The sequence below is a fragment of the Girardinichthys multiradiatus genome, chromosome 19, assembly GCF_021462225.1.
Source record: "Girardinichthys multiradiatus isolate DD_20200921_A chromosome 19, DD_fGirMul_XY1, whole genome shotgun sequence".
Taxonomy (NCBI): domain Eukaryota; kingdom Metazoa; phylum Chordata; class Actinopteri; order Cyprinodontiformes; family Goodeidae; genus Girardinichthys; species Girardinichthys multiradiatus.
Genome location: NC_061811.1, coordinates 22,275,581 through 22,297,980, shown reverse-complemented (window position 1 = coordinate 22,297,980; position 22,400 = coordinate 22,275,581). Strand labels below are relative to the sequence as shown.

The window sequence follows — 22,400 nt, the reverse complement described above, 5'->3', positions numbered from 1 at the left end:
TTTTGTTTTAAACTGTTGTATAAAAGTACAAGTCTAAAATACTAAATCAGTTTGCTTGTGACTCCCTATGCACCTTGTTTTCCTCTCTGATACGGTCCTAGTTTGGCAAAGTGCATCACCTTCAGTGTTTCAGTCGTTATCGTCCGTCTATATAAATACTTTTATAGTTTGGTAGCATAAGTGGTAGCATAAACTCATACTTTGTTGAGGCACCTTTTGATTCAATTTCAGTATTCAGTATTCATTGGTAGGAGTCTATCAGTATCCCACAGCTTGATTTAATATTTAATTTTTGCCCACTCTATCTTGCAGAAGTTCTCTAGTTCTATCAGTTCTTCTCAATTAATTTATATAGTGCCTATTAACAACAAATGTCATTTCAAGGCAATTTATAAAGAAAAAAACATCACATTTATGCAAAGAATTTCATAGACAGTTCAGTACAACCATACAGACAGATTTAATGTCAATTACATACATTCCGGTTCAATCCTAGTTATAAAACAAAGCAATTAAGTTCAAGTTTATCATCCAGTTGAGAAAGCATTTTCAATCTAAGGAACTGAGCTGATTGCATTGAGTCCCCTCTCCTGAACAAGCATGCAGCAGCAGTGGACAGAATGACTGCAACGAGTCTTTAATTTTACAACAACCCCTTATACTAAGGATGCATTTAGCAACAGCGGAAAGGAAAACTCCTCTTTACCAGGTAGAAACTGCTTGTCCATAGCCCTCTATGATTCCACAGAATTTAGTTTTCAGCTCTGGCTAGGCAGCTCCTTCAGTGTTACCGTTGGTGTCTTTTCATCAGTTTTTAAGTTTTTTTAGTGCCTTTGTTTTTGTAAATTTGCTTCAATTATGTGTGACTTCCGTCAATTTGTTGTACATATGCCGTCGAATATTTTTTTGTACCTTTGTCCTGACTTTGTACAACAAGATTATGTTTGTGTGCGAATGAGCAACAGCTAAGAAAATTCTACTTATTTCAGGTCAATCATATTCACTGTAATTAATAGTAGGTGCAAGCTCAAGAAAACTGAATGCTGAAACAAAATCTGCTTTAATAAAGTATATGTTTAAGGGTGTGCACTCCTAGGCAGCAGTTTGATGCTACCTTTTATTCCTTTTTAAAAAATATATATTTTTTCATCTTTTAAATGTATATACTGTATGGAGTTTATGTCACAATAAAGTTAGAAAAGGTTTTGAAATTATCTCTTAAATTAAATTTTTTTTTACATCACAAAATCCTAGGAGTTTATCAGGGGTGTGTTAACTTTTCAGGGCCACCATATACACTGCTTTATCTATCATCTAGAATCAACAGTGAAACAGGCTGGGTAAAAATTTTACAGTTAGATGAAAAACACACACAATTTAAGTCGTGACAGTAAACATTTGCTTTATTTGATTACTTTGGATAGACTGAAAATCTACAAATTTAAATACTAAAGTATGAAAACATTTTGTTTCAATGAAGCTGAATAGGATTATGTAATTTGTTTAAGACTAAATCTTTTTTACATTAATTTAAAGAGCTTAGATAAACGGCTTTACAGTAAATATTCTTTAACTATGTGAAATAACTTTGCAAATTAGACAGTAGACAATAAAAGCAGTAAAGATGTTAACGTTTAAACCTGTCAATCTGCTGGGCTTACCTCCAGAGTCTTGTTGACATACATTACGAATCCAGATAGACACAGAGTTTTAATTTAACAGCAACACATAAAATACCCTGTACATTACAGAATATACAAGCTACTTTCCAGAGTTTATAGAGTACAGACCTGTAAGTTTCAGGAGAGCATCAGGTTTCAGTCATTGCCACTTTTACACAAAGTAGATCAGTAAATTCAATAAAGTAACCTGTAAATTATGTAAAAGTTACCTGTTGTAGGCCTGCATGGTGGCGCAGTTGGTAGCACTATTGCATTGCAGCAAGAAGATCCTGGGTTTGGATCTCTGCATGAAGTCTGAATTTTCTCCTTGTCCATGCATGGGTTCTCTCCAGGTACTCCGGCTACCTCCCACAATTTCAAAACATGACTGTTAGGTTAATTGGTTTCTCTCAATTGCCCTTAGGTATGAATGGGTGTGTGCATGGCTGTGTGTCTCTGTGTTGCCCTGCGATGGACTGGCGACCTGTCCATGGTACAAATTCACATAACTGGTAAGTTGCAAGAAAGTTGCATGCATTTTATAGGAAAGTAACCTGACAATTTTATGAACATGATCTGAAGGTTTCAGAAATGCCACCCAATAAGCTCTAGCAAGTTTACAGATACGGTGTAAGTTCTAGAAAGTCTCCTTTAAATTTTCGTAAAATTTCATTTGGTCTCATGGAAATTAAATGTAGGTTCCATGGCACTTCTAGGTTAATTCCTTCAAACTAACCTGTGCATTCCAGCATAACACCCTGCAGATTCAGATATTCCTCTGTAAGGTGATGAAAGTATGCTGTAAACTACAGAAAAGTAACCAGTAATTTCCAGGAGAATGACCTGTAGGTTCCAGGAAAGTCCCCTGTAACATGTAGGTTCCACAACAGTAACCTGTGTGTTCTAGAAAGTTCCCTGTAAACTGAGAAAACCTAATCTGTACATTCCAGAAAATAATCTGCAAGTTCCAGGAAAATACCCTCCAAGTTCTAGAAATAGCCTTGTAAGTTGCAGGAAACTAACTTGTAAGTCCCAGAAACTAACTTGTTAGTTTCAAGGAAAGTTCCAAAAAACGTCAGGCAAAGTAACCTCTAGAAAGTATCCCGTGAGTTCCAGACAATTACTAGTAAGTAAGGAACATTTAAATTCTGGAAAAGTAATCCCATGTTCCATAGAGTAACTTCTAGGCTATTAAGCAAAATTTTCAGAAATTACTCTTTATATTTCATAAAGTAACCTTTAAATTTCACGAAATAATCTGTACATTCTGGAAAGTAAATTCTACAAGTTCATGGATGGACGAATTAAATTTCTGTGAAGTAATCGCTAAGTACAGAAAAGTGATCTTTAAGTTTAGGAAAAGTCGCCTCTACATTCTGAAAGTAGCCTGTAAATTTGGCCTGCCTTATTTATTGCTATGGTTTCTTTTGTAGGTCAAACAATTGAAATTGCTGTTCTAGTTAATCATTTGCAGGGATTATTCTGTTGAAATAATAAGCAGGTAAAACTCAATTTGCGTTGTAGTGTGTTTTTTTTTCCAGCTTGTAAGGCTGCAGTTCGGTTCTTCATCCATTCAGCTATCCAACCAATATTGTAACGTGATTTTCGTGAATCTAACAAACTTGGGGGGAAAAAAACATGTGAACATGGATTAATTCTAATAAACGAGGTGATAAACCCCGTAACCATTACAGCAGGGTTATACCTCAATCCTTTTAGTAAATTTTATTGCATTGATTTTCTGCAGAAAGCTTTGATGATCCTTTGCTTTAATCAACACAGAGCCCAAGTTTGTTTTCTTCTCACAATGTAAATATTTCAGACCAAATCTACAGACAAAAACACACACAGACTTACAATGCACCCTTTTGAGGGATCATACTCCTCCGACAAAGCAAACAGTCTGACAGTGTTTCCTTCATCTGGCTGCACGAGTAAAATAAGCCCCAGTGAGAAGTTGTGGAGAAGGAGGAGTGGGCATAACGGGGATAGGAAAGGCAGAGAAGTGGGCTGAGGAACAAGGGGAGAAAGGAATGTATACAGAGCTAGGCTGGCTAAGCTGTAAAAACTGTAACCTGAGCGTCTTTGCTGGATCAAGTATCAAGGAAAGTAGAGGGGAATGAAAGTAGAGGAGAGGGAGAGGCAGCAGGGGAGTGGAAACGAGGGGGGAGCAACGGGGGAAAGTTGGCGTGTGGATTCTGGAATTTTATCACAGTGTTCTGTAACCTGCTCTGGTTTCTTACCGCAAGGTGTCCGTTTCCCACCATCATCATCACCACAAACCCTGCTGGCTATGTTTGGGCCTGACTGATTGGGAAAACAGGGGGGAAGTGTGTGGAAACAGAATTTTATATATTTATATCAAATAAGTTTTTTGAAAATATGGCTGAGAAGTATCAACATTTGAGCTGCGTTTGTAACAAAAGCATCTGGAAGGACTTGTGATGACGGGTTTGATCTGAGAGACTCGAAGGAAGCTTCAGGCGGACAACTGAAGGACTGATAACTGCCTCAATCTCATACAGGTCAATGAACCTGGGGCCGAGTTTCTTGGACATTGATTTAAGAGGGATGTCACGTGATGAGAGCCAAACCTTCTGACCAGGCTGGTACTGGGGAGCTGGAACCATTTTCCTGTCTGCATACCTTTTGTTCTGATCTGCGGTGCATTGAAGGGCTTGTGCGGTGGCTGTCCAGATGTGTTTGCATCTATGGATGTGATGACGTACACAAGTGACTGAGATCACTTTCTCGTCAGCGGAAAACAATGGTGGTTGGTAGCTAAGAGAAGCTTCGAAAGGGGAGAAACCTGTGGTAGCAGAAGTGTGAGAATTATGAGCGTACTCAACTCATGCAAGGAATTGGCTCCAGTCTGTGGGGTTGCTTGATGTTAAACAACGGAGGATGGATTCCAGCTCTTGATTACTCTCCCTTTGACTATTAGACTGAGGGTGATATCCTTGAGGTCAGATATACTTTAGCTCCCAATGCTAAGCAGAATTGTTTCCAAACCTTAACTTTGAACTGAGGTCCGCGGTCGGAGAGGATCTCCAGAGGTATACCATGGAGTCTGAAAACATGCTTCATCAGAAGTTGAGCGGTCTGAAGGGCAGAGGGTAGTTTTCTGAGGGAAATAAGATGACAGGTCTTAGAGAAACGGTCGATAATAGTGTGTATGGTGGTCATACCTCTTGAAGTGGGAAGTCCGGTGACAAAGTCAAGGGCTATATGTGACCAGGGCCGCTTAGGAACACAAAGGGGTTGCAATAGTCCTGTGGGTGGTTGGTTAGAGGACTTTTTTCTAGCACAAATAGTACAGGCTTGTACATACTCTTTGACGTCCCTATGAAGGGACGGCCACCAAAACCTTCTGGAGATGAGGGCGATTGTTCAACTAGAGCCAGGATGAGCCGAGAACTTGAATGAATGGAACCAGTGGATCAGGCGGGACCGGACAGTTGATGGGATGTAAGTCCGATTTGGGGGTCCAGTTCCGGGATCTGGTTCATTTCTGAGGGCCTGGGAAAACTGTTGAAGCTGTTTACATGAGTCAGGAGTGGGCAATTCAAGTACAGCCTTAATATGGTCTGGGTCTGAACGAACCTGCCCACCTTCTAGGATGAATCCGAGGAAGGTAACAGAGGTCTTGTGAAACTCACACTTTTCAGCTTTTACATATAGACGGTTCTCTAGGAGGCATTGAAGGACCAAGCAGATGTGTTGTTGATGCTCTGAGAGGTTTCTTGAGTAAATGAGGATGTCATCTAAATACACAAAAACGACACGATTGATGAAGTCCCTCAGGACATGATTCACTAGGGCCTGAAATATGGCCGGGGCGTTACAGAGGCCGAAAGGCATGACCAGATACTCAAATTGTCCTAAAGGGGTTTTAAAAGCTGCTTTTCATTCGTCCCCCTGGCGGATTCGGGCGAGATGGTAAGCATTACGGAGGTCGAGGTTGGAAAATATGTTAGCATCTTGTACAGGTTCGAATGCAGAAGAGATGAGTGGAAGAGGCTATTTGTTCTTGATTGTGATAAGATTTAGTCCCCTGTAGTCAATACATGGATGAAGGGATACATCTTTTTTCCCCACAAAGAAAAACCCCGCCCCTAGTGGAGACGATGAGGGACGAATGATGCCTGCAGCTAGGGACTCAGTGATATATATTTCGAGGGTCTGTCGTTCATGCCGTGAGACATTATAGAGTCTACTCGAGGGCAGAGGTGCCCCAGAGAGAAGGTCAATGGTGCAGTCATATGGCCTGTGAGGGGGTAAGGACAGAGCCTTAGTTTTACTGAAGACCTATTTTAGATCCATATACTCCTTGGGAACTGAAGTTAAGTCAGGATACTCTGCTGTTCCAGGATCAGCTTCTGGTTGTTTGGGTAGAACGGCTGAATGGAAACAGGATGAGAGGCAGTTAGTGGACCAGGAACTAATTTGACAGACTAGTTAAGGAGTGGATTGTGCTTCTGGAGCCAGGGAAAACCTAACTCTAGGGGATTCTGAGAAACAGGAAACACGAAGAAGGATATCAGTTCACGATGATTTCCAGAGATTATTAATTCTAAAGGCTTGGTCTTGTGTGTGATGTGTAATGGCAGAAACCAGGTGAGGGATAGGAAGGAGTTCTGTATCGATCTGAGCTTGTTCCACCAAGCGTTGGTCGATTAAGTTTTGCTCACTTCCTGAGTCAATGAGCGCTGATAAATGGAGTGAGTCTTGGGAGAACAAGATGGTAGCTGGTATGGTGAAACTGTTATTGGTGGGGGTGAAATGGTGGTCCGTCAGGTTCCCCTTTATAACTGGCAGACCCTCTCTTTTGGTCGCACTGGGCATGTGTGCCACAGCATAAACACTGCTTGGATTCCATTCTTCGTTGACGTTCCTCTGGGGAGAGCCGAGTCCATCCAATTTGCAGGGTTCTGGAGAAGGTGTAAGTGGTTCAGGGTGAGGTGCTGCCGCTGAGCTCAGAGGATCTCACAGCAAACCTTTCAAAATGTGACTTTCTTCTATCTCTCAATCTATTATCAACTCGAGTAGCTAAAGCTATAAATTTATTTAGAGCCTTGGGTTCATCTAGCAAAACTAACTCATCCTTCAAAGATTCGTCAAGGGACTGGAAAAAAAACGGTTTTAAGAGCACAGGTATCCCAACCTGAAGCAGCTGCTAGTGTACGAAACTCTATAGAAAACTCTGAAATTGGTTTGTTTCTTTGCTTTAACGCCCACAGACTGCGGGCTGTATTGGTCTGATCTAATTTGGTGTCAAAAATCTGCTTGAATTCTCTTATAAAATCATTATAAGTGCACCCAAAGCGATGATCGATAAAGCGAGCCTCAGCCCATCTTAGTGCCTTTCCAGAAAGAAGTCCTAAAATAAAAGATTTTAACGTCATCATGGGGAAAAGATTGTGGAGAGCGATTAAACACTAGGGAGCACTGCGGGAGGAAACCTCCACAACTACCAACCTCACCGGAAAACTTCTCCGGATTGGGGGACATCACGGGAATGAGGAAGTTGCTGTGAGACGGCGGACTCAGCAGCGCCCTCTGGTGCAGCGGGGTTTATACTGTTCAGAGCATGCTGGAGTAAAGAGGACATCTGTTCAATCTGTTGGTTTGTGTGGTGTTGTTGTTCCAGGAGGGATTGAAGTGAGTTTCCGTGGGACTGGATCTGGAGGCTATGATCTGAAAGAGTCCTCCTGAGTGTATCTGCTGGGTCAGATTGGTCTGAGTGTTCTGTCATTGTTTTTCTAGCTGCTTTGACCCACATGCAGAAATACACTCAAGAAAACAGGAAAGGTTTTAACAAGTTTATTAAGAAATATTTCGTTTGCTGAAGAAACAGGAACTCGCCGCTGTATGGAGAATGGATCGATAGTAAGTGACAGGTAATATTCTGGGTTGTTGATCTTGATATATTTTTGCTTACAAAGGGTGATTAGGAGATCCGCCAGGAGGAGGAGAAGTGACATGATGGAAAACTCCGGGAGCGTGTTGGGTAAGTGAAAGGTCCAGGTAATTCTGTTTTACTTGCACTTGAGGTGGAGGTGGCACCAGGTGGATGATATTGGAGGGGAACATGGTGGAGGGTGAGCCAGGTTTGTTCACAGGAAGCCTGAGGAGACTTAAAACCCGAAAGCAGCCAACTGAGAAGATAATCCGTGAAGTTCTCTTGCGGAGAGAGAGTCTGGATCTTCTGCATACGCAGACTGGATAAGAAGCTCGGAATTGGAGGTAACCTGGGAAGGAGGACACGAGAAGGTAAGTACTCAAAAAAATAATCACAAGGAGACTTGTCTTGGCCAGCTAGAGTTACCACTGCAGGTTAACACACAGGCGCCGGAGTGTTGGCAACATTGGGTACTTAAGCTCCTCTCTTGATGAAGCTGATGGAGAACACCTGTGGACTCAGGTCCTACCGTGCGACTGGTGCCATCTTGAGGTTGGATGGGGTTAGTAGCAGGTAAAACAGGTGAACAGAAAGAAACTCCCAGAACTCCGACAATTCCATAACATCCGTTTGACCAGAGGTGCCCAACTCCAGTCATCAAGAGCTACTATCCTGCAACATTTAGGCTACGTTCACACTTTAGGCAAATGCAGCTTAAATCCAACTTTTTCATAGCAGTCAGAACGGCCTAATTCCAATCTTTTCACCTCCAAAAAAATCAGAATTGTGCAACTTCCGTATATGGTACTAAATCGGATATGTATGCGATAGCTTTCAATGGGTCCGAAGTCAGAACGGTCATAATGCATTTCATTCTGACTTCTATGCCATTCTCCTTGCTCCATCTATGCATCCACACAAACATCTTTTTTTTTTTTTTTTTACCATGTCCTGTCTGGCAGAGTATTGCTCAGAATTGTTGTCTGAGTGCCAAGAAATTGCTCAACAGATTTACTTTCACAAGCGGAGCATCACAGCTAATGCTTTAAAGCTCTGCTTGATATTTATAAAAGAAACTTTATTATAAACTTCTTTGGGAATATTTCAATTGTTACGGACACGGAGACTGAAATGAAAAGGAAAAAAGAAGCTCAAAAAAGAGAGAAATGGGGGAAAAAGGGGAGAAAAGGAGGAAAGAGTGGAGAAGAGAAAGAAGGATGAAGAGAATACAAGATTACACCCTGTTTGCTTATACACCTGCAGCTGTTTTTTTTTTAAAACAAAATAGTACACAGTAATTCCGAATATAAAATGTACTTAGTGAGAGGTGCAGCCCAATATAGAACATCTGTGTATCTGTCAACACCTGAAGCTTAACACCTGTGAGTATGGGTGTGGACGCGCTTTTGTATACAAGGTTTCTCCACAAAAATATGCAATAGCGAGTGTGAGGACCCACAGGCCTGCCCCATGGTCCCTGGACGGACACTGAGGAGATCTGAGCCACAGACATCTAAAGGCCTCCCAAAGCACAGGAACCCCAGGAGAACCACCACCGGGACTACCGCAACCCCCCCAGAGAAGAGCAGCGGGGAACCACCCAGCCGGCGACAGTGCAGAAGCCCCAGGGAGCCGCAGCAACGAGCCCACAGGGCCCCGCCGGCTGCCGTCCACGTCCGAGCAGATCCAGCCATGGACCCAGAGGCCCAAGACCCCGGGACACACCATCCCCCAAGCAGAGGCCCGACAGAGCCCAGGGGCCAGGCCCTGGCAAGCAGCCAGTGGGAGTGAGCCAGCACACACCAAAGCACCCGGCCCCGGACACCTAGAACCACAAGTACACCAGCGGTCAGAGACTCCAAGCACCGGCAGGCGGTGTGGCTGGGAGGAAGCTGATCCTGATCCAGGAGAGGGAGCAGTCCAAGACCCAACCTGTTGCAAAAAAACAAAAAACAAAAAACAGGCACACAGTCACAATCACCCACTCCCACCCTCATGCATACACATAAAATCACTCACACCCAACGTAAAGATAAACAACAATGGACGTCATAAACTCACTCACACTCCCCATGCATACTTTATACTCCCAGGTCCAGGTGCCGGTACCCCCTAGGGGAAACCGGCCCCCGGACCCAGGAGATGGTCCCCTTCCCTCCTGGGGCAGAAGCAGGCAGACAGCGCCGGTACTGCCCAGACCCGGGTGACCCCGGCCTGGCTCCCGCCCCCCCGCCCCGAACCCAGTCCCCAACAATCCCCAATAGCCCCCACCTCCGGAGAGAGGGGGCTATGCACAAAAGAGGGTCCACATGGCCCAAAGCAACCCGCCAACCGGAGCCGCCCCAGGACGAAGCAGTCCCAACCCCCCAACGAGCTCCGATCCCAACCCCATGAGTCTCCCACCCCCAGTGAACCCCAACAAGAACCTCCCCACAGGGCCAACACCAACAAGGGCACCGATATCGAACACATCCCCCCGAACCCAAACGCCACGAATCCCCACCCCCACAGAGGCACACCCCCACAGGTGAACTCCGTGGCCGAGAAGCCGATGAAGCCACACCCACACAGCGCAAGCTCCACACACAGCCCCGCTCTAAGAACCCCCGCCACACCCCGCTCCCCCACCACACAGCGCGCCGCAACGGCAAGGCAAGGGCCCCGCGCAACGCCACCCCCGCCCACTGGCGCAACAGGGCAGACCCCACCCAGCACCGCACCCACAACCGGACCCCAGACCCCGCACCATGATGGGACAAACTCATCCACCAAGAGGTCCCCGGCCAGCGGCAGGCACCCAGGGCCAGTGACCCCACCACGCCCCCCTCAGCAACAAAAAAGACTACATCACTGCCACTGCAACGACTGCCCAGGGAGAAACACTATCCAGCTCAGCTCCACCATCGCCGCCCAGCCGATCCAAACGCCAGTGACCCCACGCCCTAGAAGTGGACACAACCCCTCCACCCCACAGGCCGCAGCCCCTCCACGCCACCCCCCGGCCCACTGCCCCGATCCCCACTCAGACAAGACAGCCAGCACACAAACATCTCTACAGAAGTAGCAGTCACTGATCCATCTTCTTGTTATGACGCAAACAGAATATTGTTGGATTTCTGCAAAAAATCTAAATTGAGCATCAAGACCTGCAGAGCTGGATGACTTGCTGGAAGTGAATCCAACCATTTAATTCTGGTGTGTTGGGGCAGTGATGCATCTAAAAGTTGCAGGATAGTAGCTGTTGAGACATGGACTTGGGCACCCCTGCGTTAGACACTATCTTTATGCCAAGTGTTTCATGCTGTTTATGTTTAGGGGCATCCAGGGAAACAGCCCTTTTTGATCTATCATGAAAAATATAAATATTTGGTCAGATGTAGAAAAACCTTCAAAAAACCTTTCAGAACATATCTAATACAGTATACATTCTACACATGTTCTTCATACCTCATTATGAACTGAAAGGCTCCAACATGGAAACGGTGTGTTAAAGGTGACCCACCAATATTAGGATAATGATCAAAAACATACGGCAAAATCTGATAGAGACACAGAAATGAAATCAACGTTCTTCCATGCCCTTTTTAGTTTCCAAACCTAAATACTATATATCTGCTATATAAAACTTGTGGGGTGAGGTATGGACGATCTAGAGCAGGGATCTGCAACCTGTGGTTCTGGAGCCACAAGTAGCACTTTAGACATTCCCCAATAGCTCTTAATAACTTTTACTTGAAATGATAAAGAACCAAGTAATGTTTTTAAATATAAATTACAAATGTTTTTGTAGTTTTTCAGTTTTTTTATGGAATAATTGCACTGGATTTCCACAACAGAATGTCATGAAAAGTACCAGTAATAGTTTTTGGATCTGTTTTTCATGTCATAGGTTGGAAACTGTGCTTTTCTTTTTAAATTTTTTTTTCCCACAAATATCAACATCCCATAGAAGAAAATTTATCCACATGGGTCCACCCTCTTTTTGAAAAAGTTTTATGTTTTTCTTTGTTTTAAAACCTAAAAATATAAATAAAATGGTGGTTCATTAAAAATGTCAACCAATTTCTGATAGTAGATATTTATCAAAAATGGTAAAATTTTCTTTTTTCAGAATGTCATGTCATATTCGTGGAGCTAAAGAAGTTTTATTTAGTTGGACTGAGGGAAAAAATTTCACTTTTGTAACGGTTGCAGACCTCTGATCTAGAGCAAAGAACAATGGCCAAACATCCCTCTCTCTTTATGCTCCAATCATTTGAATTGCTATTAGGGAAGACTATATGCTGTTCTATTGAGGAAAGGAGATTGTACAGTATTAACAGAAGCGGTGCCAATAATTTCCAAGGGTCTTATAAATGCCCACTTATCCATCACATATTCTGTACAGGGTTTGGAGGTTTATTTTTGATGTTTTTGATCAACACCTGTTTTCTGAAAGATGCTGAAATGTAATGATCATTTAGAGACTTAACATCTGCCTTCTTTGTTGCAATGCGAACTCAATTCATTTATCTTTGTCTTTATTCTGAGCATCTCTGCACTGGAGTTTTTCAACCATGAAACAAATATATGTGCTCATCTGTTGCAAAAAGCAGGATTATCTTTCCCTTCTTTGCACAGGTGTATATTTGAGCACTTGCAATTGTTAAAATCACATTAAAATGGTGTTTCATTGGCTTAGATTTAAGGATCAAAAGGGTTAATATACCTTCTCGGTAACCTATATACATCTGTAGCTGCCTCTGTGCCTCTTCCGCCTCTGCACACCAACAGGTAAGAAGTTGGTGCAACTGCTTTGATGAGTCGCCAACAAGGATTGGGTTGCACTCCTAATAACACATGTACTTTCTCAAAGTAGTAGGCTGACAGAGAGGACATGATGGCAGGAAGGAAGGGGAGACACAGAGATGCTGTGTTTTTGTCTTCCTCATGTGGTTCCTTTACAGCTTGTACCCGTTTTAATCTTAAGTACATTCAGGCCCAGGTTATGCTCCGACTCCTTTCTTCAATAGCTGGATTTTCTCCTCCTCTTAAGGTTTCACTGTTACTGTTGGACAAAGTTCTGCACTTGTGCTTTCCTCCTTTAACTTGGTTATTTTATTAAATCCGCCTATAGTGGCATCTTTGGAAAACCAAGACCATTTTTCTCATTTTCTGTTTAGACTGTGGCCGAGTTAATAATTGGGACAGTAAAAACAAAATAAGTAGCTGCTACCAATAATTTTTGTGTCTTGTAATTACAGCGCCTTGCAAAAAGTTTTTAAACCTTTTGAACCTTTTCACATTTTGTCACCTAAAAACTACAAACTTCAATTAATCATTTATGAGCACAAAGCACCAGAGTGACGTGGAAAAAAGAAAAAAACGTTTTCAAGTTTTCAGGCTTTTGTTTGTTTGAAAGAATTGAAAAACATTTCTATGTTTTTTCCTTTTAACAATTATGCACCCCTTTGTCTTGGTCTGTTACATACAATCCTAATAAAATGCAGTAATGTTTGTGGCTGTAAATGTGAAAATAGTTTAAGTGGCATTAATACTTTTGCACAGCACTGTAACGTTTTTGAATAAAAAACTAAAATAAAGCTTTTGCTAGTAGCAGGTTCGTATTCATGCATCCCCTTTAGTTTTCTTACATATTAAAAGATCACACCCTATTTGTAAAGTTTGGAATATGACACTATTGCACCTAGAACTACAGTTATTAAACTTCCTCTACTTAATATAGTTTTTTTGTTTTCATGTTTGCGTGCTATTGCAAAAATATCTTCAGAAAGTTTTTTCTGCAAATGACAGTGATGTAGTGTTGGTAGCTGTCACAATCAAACTTCGACTTGTGGAAGTAAGTCTGACTTCCAGGAAGCTTAAGGCAGAAACAGCACTGGTGTCATTCATCATTGAGGATGAATGTTGTCACTGGAGTTGTCCTCGTTAGCAGCCTTCACACCTTCAAACACCTTTTTTCAGAAAGCTTGCGGAACAATGATAAGAGCATAAGTCATTAAAAGTAGATTTTAACCACTGTAAATTGAAAGTCCTTGTATTGTTACAGTAGAACCGTTGACATACACTGTAAAAGACAAATAACCTTGCTTCTTGTTCTGTCTGACATTAATCCAGACTAAAACGTGACTGTTTTATATCTGTTACGTCTACCAAAATTATTTATATTTGTTGAATACCAAACATAATGAGATATGCCTTTTATAGCAAGTGATTTATTATTTTCTTTAATAATTGTGGTATTCCTAACCGGCCTTAAAACGGGAAATGTATTCTGATTTAGTGTCAGACAGTGAGGAAAGTAAATTGAACATAGTTCAGGTGTAGAAAACTCACACATTTCTCTGATATTGGCTCAAATCACACTGCACATACCGCATGGTGCTTTCCGTGATCTGTTGGCTAGAATTGTGCCACAGGTCATTTACTACATCATCCTACTGACAACCTTTCCACAGTGGTATTTCATGACATAGTGATCAATAACTCCTGTCATTCCTCATTTATAATACCCTCCAATAACTTTCAGTGAATTCTTTCTGGAATAACAGGAACTTTTATAACATCTCTAAAGGAAAGGGAATATACCATATTACAAATCACTCTGTTGTGTTTAGAAATTGATCCACTGTGCCAATGAAACAAGGCTGTGTCCCACGTGGTGTGGCAGTGTCTCAGATATAAAATAAGTGTGTCAGTGCTTTGCTTCCTGTTTAACCACAATAAAACGGCACTTTGCAATGATTTTCCTTGATTAGATCTTTTTAAGGTTGTGGGCTAATGCCTATTTCTTTCAGAATGAAGCAATTCACTTGTACCCATGCAACATAATTAGGTTGTGTCGGCAAACAATTAAATTTTATTTAACCTATGAGCTAATTTAATCAGTTCTTATTTATTCAAAAACATAAAGTCTTCATAGAACAAGTAGCATAATACAGCTCTCCTTTCAGGTTATTTTTTGAAACTAGTTTTGAAAGTGTCATTGTTTTCGTAATAGCTCTGACCCACATACAGAGAACACGCCGGAGAAAATAGAATGAGTGAAATGATATTTATTGTGCCACAAAATAATCAGGAACGAAAACGGGCGTAACTCCAAACTGTAAGGGGAGAGGGGAAGAGAACTGGTGAAAACAGGGAACAAACGTAACTGAGCGAATGACAATAATTTGAGGTAGAGAAGTGAACAGCTTACTAAGTGGGTGCGGTCAGGTCGCCAGGGGTAGAGGGATTCGGGATCCAAGTTGTTGTAGCAGAGTTTGTTCTGTTGGTTTCTTAGGTGCGTCTTGGGTGAGCTTGGAGATGATTGAGTGAGTTCGTTTGTGCATATACTTGCGTTGGAGGGTGGACAGGGTACGCTTAGGCTTAGGTCCTGGAGATGGAGGAAGCAGGAAACTGCCAGCTTGGTCGGTAACCCAGATGGGAACAATAGTTAGGAGACGAAGTCCTCAGAACGTAGATAATCTTGGTCATCCAGAAATCTCCTGGACACGAAGTCAGTTGTCCAGTGACATAAATCCAAAGTTCAGATTCTTAGTCTGCGAAGGGACATAAACAAAGTTATTCCAGATTGAAAGACAAAGCATAGCCTTAGCATTGGCTGAGTTTGTTACCATAGTAAGCAAACACTCTGGCATTGAAGAGCTGGCACCCTCCTGCTAAAGTACTCCTCCAAGCAATCATCAGAATAAGTCGCACCTGTCCCCCAGCACACCTGAGAACTCCAGCACCATCTGAAACACTGAGGCAATGTTGCAAGCACAATACAAACACACACACAAACACACACAACCCAGATTCTGACATCAAGATGTTTTCCAGGAATGTACAAGTTAGTTTCCCAAAACATTAGGGTTATTTTCCTGATATTTAGGTTACTTTCCAAGAAAGTAGAGGTAATTTTCAAAACATACACAGTTCTTTCCCAGGACTTACTTTCCCAGGTTACTTTTTTAAGAAATATATGTAAATTGTGGAAACTTGCTTGTCACTTCCCAGAAACGTGCATACTAGTGTCTAAAACTTGTGTCAGACCTTACAGGTAATTGCCCCAAAATTATAGGTTACTTTCTAAGAACCTAAAGACTAGATGAGTTTCCAAAACTAACAGTGCAATCGATTGTACTTACATGTTGGTTTCCGGAACCTGTACTTTAAAAAAAATTACTGGTTGCTTTCCAAAACTTACACAGTACTTTTCAAAAACTTAGGGTGTATTCAAACTTGTCACTTTTAGTCCGCTTTAAACAGACCAGAGTTTGTTTCCCCCTGTGGTCCGGAACTTTTGCACAGGTGTGAATACACTCAAGCGAACCCTGGTCCGGACCAAACTATGTGGACCCAGACCACATAATCTACCCTGCTGCTCTATTCATAAATGCATTGTATTACAAATATGGCACTATTTAAGGTGAAATAAACAGATTTGATTTATTGCTTTATCACCCAAACACAAATATTTTGTCATAATTTACATTTAGATCAACCTTTAATCATAGGTTTCACCTTGAGTTTGTTCTTATAAAGGACAGAACTGTGAATCGAAAAAATATGTTCATAACCCATCTTGAACAATTTTGTTCTTATATTAATATTTGCTCCACTGATTATTTCATGACCTGGGACTAATATTTTTATGCTGCTCCAGTAGATTTTTTTTTTCTCACAGGTAACATTTTCATATTTTATAGTCAAATAAAAGCTAAACCTCTTATTGCAGCAACACTTCATTAAACAGATGCTTGTGGGAAAGTTCCAGCTGAGAGATGTATGCTGATGATGGACCACATGAATTAGCTACATTATGGCTTTGAACTGAGGCATCTAATGACAATGATAATGTGTTGTGTAGGGCTGTTGTGGAGGAAATACTTTAATGTTTCTCCAGCATGGGGTTTTAAAATATGTATTTGAACATCTGGCTGAAATACTAGCTGAAGTCAACCTTAAACTTTAAAATATGATTATTTATTTTCAACCCTAAACTTGATATTTTCCTAAACCTAACCAGTAATTGTATTGTTTTTAACCAACAGTGACAGATTCTCTCTCTTGGTGCAGTCATTTATAGCTTCTTGTTTCTCCACCTCTGCTCAGTTTTTATTTTGTTTCATTTTTAGTTTTTTTTTTGTTACTTTGCCTCATCAGCACCTTTTGTTATTTATAAATTTTTTAGTTTTGCTTCCTATGTGCTTTAGGCCAGTATTTATGTTTGTTCTCATAAACAATTATTGGTCTAATAAATTCTCAAGGCATTAGTGAAAACAATGACAAATGCTTCACCGACTTAATTTCTTTGTGTACCAAATAAATGGCACTTTATTGTTGTGCAAAATTCTTGAGTCTTCTAAGCAATGTTCAGTAGACATTAATGTTCCAGAATTAATGTTTGATCCGTTTTATTGAATGTAAACACATTTTTGCCAATCTATTGTGTTTTTTGAATTTCTGAAGTAATATGTTCTCAGTTCCTCTTTTTTTTGTCTTTTAGTGTCTCCTTCTGGGAGTGATGGCTTTGTTGCTCATGTATCAGAATACTTATTTGTGAGTCAACATTTATGAAACAACTTTTGTTGCATTTTAACATAGGTCTTCAGATTTTTCAATAGTGACAGTTTTAAAGATTTCTTCTGTTTTTCCACACCATCACACAGCCCCCATTATGTTTCACTGTTGGTATGATGTTATTTTCTGAAATGGTGTGTTAGTTTTAATGCAATATGTAACGGGAAGTACATCTCGACAAAATATTGTCCCAAATGTGAGACGATGCTTCTTCTTGCACTACCACCACCTTCTAGATTGGAGCAATACTTAACTACCCTGCCATGGTGCTTAAATAGATAAATAAAATACCACTAATCAAAGTCAAGGAGCCTCACTTTACGAATAAGCTGATATAAGCAATTTATTATTACATCTGACTGCTAATTAATACAGACAAAATGATGTGCAAAGCAAGCTGAGTCAAAATCAAAATATTTTAAAGCTTTGGTCCACTTCCACCATCATGTTTAGCCCAGTGGTCTGCCCCAGTGAAATGAATGATTGAGTTTCCACCAGGTTAAATCATAAGGCTGTCCTCAGGTGTGCACTCCATTAATCTTTCCTGCTGACCTCAAAAAGAGAGAGAGGGTAGTGGTCTTCAAAATAAAAGCATAACAAAACTAAAACAAACTTCCTGTGAGCCATTGAAAGTATGTGGCCCACCTAAATGAGGGAAATGCTTCTTAGCATCCTCACAGACCTTAAGTGTTTTTCCTAATTAGAAGTGGTTTTTACCTTGGACCTCTACCATGGATGCTATTTTTGACCAGTCTCTTTCTTGATGTTGAACTACGAACCTTGACTGAGGCAAGTGAGTCCAGGAATGCTTTAGATGTTGTTCTGGGTTCTTCTAAGATCTCCTGGAGGTGTCGATACGGTTTGAGAGTAATTGTATTGGGTACGCTACTTTTGGGAATGTTCACCACTGTTTCATGTTTTCTTCATTGTGAAATGAGTGGCTCTCACTGTGGTTATCTGGAGTCCCAAAGTTGTAGAAATGGCTTTGTAACCCTTTCCAGACCGATAGATGTCAGTGGCTTTGTTTGATCTGTTTTTGAATTTCTTCAGATTGGGGAAGGCTGTGTTGCTTTTTGAGATCTTTTAACCTACTTCATGCTGTCACAGGGACTTAAGTGAATATCTTTATTCTACAGGTCAGGCACTAATCCGACCTGGGTGTGGCTATTGAAACTGAAACAAAATTGTGGTGAAACACATTTAATTAATGATTGAACAAGGGTACACTTACTTATTCACATAAAACCAGGTTGGTTTTGGATATAATTTTTTTAATAAATAAAATCATCATTTGGAAAGTGCTTTTTGTATTTACTCACATTATCTTTGTCTGATATTAAGATTAGTTTCATGATTTGAAACATTTAAATAAAAATGCAAAAACAAAAATATTCTATATATTTTTTCTGTAAAGGAGCAGAAACTATTGACAGCGCTGTAATATTACATTAATTAAATTGTGAATCCTTATTGTGTGTATCTCACAAGTCTTTCACCCCCTGTCTGTTTGTGTCACAGAATTTTGCAGAGAACACTATGAATGAGTTGCTGGGTTGGTACGGCTATGATAAGGTGGAGCTAAGGGACGCTGACAACCTGGAGATTGGAGAGATGCCAAAGCACATCTCAGTGCTAAAAGGTACAAAAAGAGACAGTCTGCAAAACTGACATTCAGCTTGTTATAATGGCTAACACTTTGTTGCATGTTGTAGTTTGGTGATTACTGGCTTAAAATACAGTGATTGAATTGTGTTGCATTTATTTCTATGTCTTTTTTGTAAGACCTCATGATGTTTATGAATTACAACTTCAACCAGTGTTTTTACCTTCCAACTACAAACATTTGCAACTACACTCACCGACAAAAACACTAAGAACACAGGAGCAATTAATGCTGAAAATAAAGTGCACCCTCTTTTAATTATTGGGATTTACATTTTAGAACATAAAAATTATCTGGCTTTTTCCAGCTTCTAAGATTATTAAAGTTAAAGTCTGATGTCAAGTATACATAACACAACATATTCCAAATTGTCATTATTTATCTAACAAAGAAATGGAAAAGCTCCTTGTGAAAAAAACTAAGTACATGTAACTTGCTAATTGAGGTCTGTAGAAGATGTGGAGATGAACTTCCACTTCTAGGAGTATTTACAGTTGTCTTAAATGTTTTGTACTTTTTTATGTTTTCTCTCTGTCAAATTATGGGATTCGTATTTGTGGGAAATTACCTTATTCTTAGATTGATTGTCAGCAATCAGCTGCTTCTCTAATGTCAGTGCTGATGTCTTCCAGCTAAGTATTTGTTAACACACCTGTATGCTCCCGGGACAGCAAACTGCGCAGACCAATTGAATTATTTTGAAGCAGCAAGGATTTACTTAGGTTTTCATACACAGCCTCTCCATTTTGACTTCATTTTTGTTAAATACAAAATCAAAGTCATGGATCCAGAGAAGAACAGTTATAAACAATAACTTAAAGTACGCTAGAATGTACGTTTTTTTTAAGCAGGCTTTTGCAAGCACATGTTTTTGCCATGTTAGAGAGAGTGTTAAAGTGTGGACTAAAATATTCTCAACTTTAGGACTTTAACAGCAGGAATTGCTGTGAGTAGATTCTTCTGTTGGTCATAAAAATATTAAATTTGTTGAAATATGTTTTTCTGTGCAGAAAACGCATTGCCAAAAATCCCAAGTTCGACAGAGAGCAGTGAAGTCTCAGATAGAGCCAACAGCTCCCTGTCCTCGCCAAACTCAAGAAACGGAGTCACAGAGCCATCCAGCACTCCGTCCACCTCCACACCCAGTACCAAGGACCATGGCAACATGCCCATTGTGGTCCCCATGATCCCTCCACCGCTTATCAAGCCCCCTGCAGGTATTGACACATGCATTCCATTTTTAGAGAAAACGTGCGCTGTTGTCGTGTAAACAGACAGTAGAAACGCAACTAAACTTTCCGTTTTCACCAGAAAACATTGTCGTGTAAACAGGGCCCAAGTTATCATATCTTGCCAAGAATTTCAGCAAAACTTGGCTGCTTTCAAAAGACATGTTAATCGAATTGATGTATTGCTCAGACTGAAAGCTTTTAGACGTATGACACTATAGTCTTTAGTATGCTGTTGTCAGAGTGGGAACATAATGTGTGTATTAAGATAATGGCTCTACAGAGTTTTAAGCCCTTTTTAAACAAAAGGAAATTCTCAGTTCATGGATGGAATCTTGAAGAATCCCATGTGTAAGTGGTGAGCACCACCACTTATAAATGGAGGTCCTCAAGCCCTTATCCTAGGTCCTGTCTTGTTTCAATGTACAGTCATATGCAATAAATCAGAATATCAGGTTACTTTTCACTTATTTCAGTAACTCAATTCACTAAAGTAATCACAGTATACAGATTAATTACACACAGAATGATGTTTTAAAGCCTTTGTTTCTGTTAATTATGATGATTTTTGCTCACAGCTAATGAAAGAACAACATTTAAGATTACAATATTACAATAGACCAATTAAAAAACACATTTTTAATACAGAAATTGGGGCTTAATGACCAAGTTGTTATTTTCAAAAGACACTTTTAATCTGACAACCGAGTCTCATCAGAATGCATATTCTAATTTACTGAATATGACTATTTATTACCTTTAGAGTCTTTTTTAGGAAATACAAAAATCCTTTCCATTGTTTGTTGATTATATTTAAGTCTGCCTGCACATTAATGCAAAAAACAAATGTTTCTTCTAACCCCTTATTGAACTTTTTTAATATTAATTGGGAATACATTTACTGAAATTTCCTCCTCCTCGATGATCACACAAAAAACAATAAATCAGTACTCCTTGTTTTGGTCAGGAGTTTTTACTAAGGTGAAGCCTGGTTTTCTTCCTTAGGATTTTGAAATCATTATGTATGCTTTTATATGAAAATGATTACATTATTGTTATTCCCTGTGGGTGGGTTTAGACTAGAGATGGGGATTTGTCATATTGTTTTTCATTATGATAAAATATTTGTTATTGTGATAAGAATTTTGAGAAATTGTGACAATGATTAATTCCAATGAATGATGTCTGAAAACCCCAAAAGCTGACAGTATCGACAGAATTGTTACTTTTAGCATATTATTCACTGTTCCATTAGAGCATCAATAAATAAATATTATTATTATTATTATTATTGATAAAATGAAGTTACTGTGTGCAGTTTTGCAATTTAAAAAAATTACACTTCTCTCATGGAGTGTGATTTTCAGAGTGGACCCAAGTGCAGACAGGCAGGCAGAAGCAGCTCGGTAAGTGAAAAGGTTTAATTTAACAAAAACTTACAGCAGGCAGGAGGTTGCAGATGTAGGTATGAACTTGAGCAGACATGGTAAGAACACAGATATGGACAGGCTTGGCATGGCAAACATTTGAGGACATGGACGAAAAAAGAACCAAAATGCAACATAAATCGAATAAGTAAGAAAGGAAACCTAAAGCAATGAACTGAAGCACAGCCTAGAAAACATAAACAATCGTGATCAGAGGCAAGACCTAAAATAAAACTGAAACACCTTCGAATTATGACAACGTCTTTATGTAACCAGTGTCCTGATGAAGGCAATTTCAAAATGGGTATGTTTTTCAAGAGTAGTATATGTGTTTGTGGGGCTTTTTACTGCAGTGACATGCAGTCACAGCCATACAGTTGCCAAATTAGACCACAAAGACGTTGTAAGTAGTTTTGTATCGTTACTTTTATCATTATCGCAATAAATACCACCAAATATTGTGATAAGATTTTAAGTACATATCACCTCTTCCTGTTTTAGACCGGTCATCACGTCATTGTTTGCAGGTGGTACAAAATGCTACTAGTCAACTTATTATCAAAAGCATAAAACACTAATCCACTGTTTATTACTAAATTAGTTTTAATATTTAATTATTGGTTTCTAAGGTCCATAGCAGACAGATACAATCCTATTTGAAGGATAATTTAATTTTACAGCATCATGAACACTGAGGTTCAACAACCAATTCCTCTCAGATGTTTCTAGGCCGGTGTCACGGAGTGATATTTTTGGACTCTGTTTGTGGCTTTGTGTTTGTTTACCTTTTGCTTAGATTTTTCTATTTTGGTTTTTGTATCATATTTTTCTTTTCTCCCTCTTCCGCCTCCTAGTGTTTACTACTTAAGTTATTTTATGGTTGTTTTCTTATTACTTTGTATGGTTTATTATTATTATTATTATTATTATTATCGTTCTTGGTCTTCCCTG

The 22,400-nt window shown here is 40.0% G+C and overlaps 1 protein-coding gene and 1 long non-coding RNA gene across 5 annotated transcripts in view; one reads left to right on the top strand and one right to left on the bottom strand.

The window, feature by feature from the left end:
- sobpa (sine oculis binding protein homolog (Drosophila) a) overlaps positions 1–22,400 on the top strand; it is a 59,102-nt gene that overhangs the window by 3,292 nt on the left and 33,410 nt on the right. For all 4 annotated transcript variants that reach the window (XM_047393242.1, XM_047393240.1, XM_047393241.1 and 1 more), the window contains exons 2-3: positions 18,649–18,769; positions 19,804–20,010. In XM_047393242.1, the coding sequence (XP_047249198.1) occupies positions 18,649–18,769; positions 19,804–20,010 (328 nt within the window). The remainder of the gene's footprint in view (positions 1–18,648; positions 18,770–19,803; positions 20,011–22,400) is intronic.
- Positions 14,604–15,087, bottom strand: LOC124885057. The gene is made up of 2 exons (XR_007042582.1): positions 14,762–15,087; positions 14,604–14,666 (listed from the first exon to the last, which is right to left on the bottom strand). It is a non-coding gene; the product is annotated as an uncharacterized LOC124885057 (long non-coding RNA).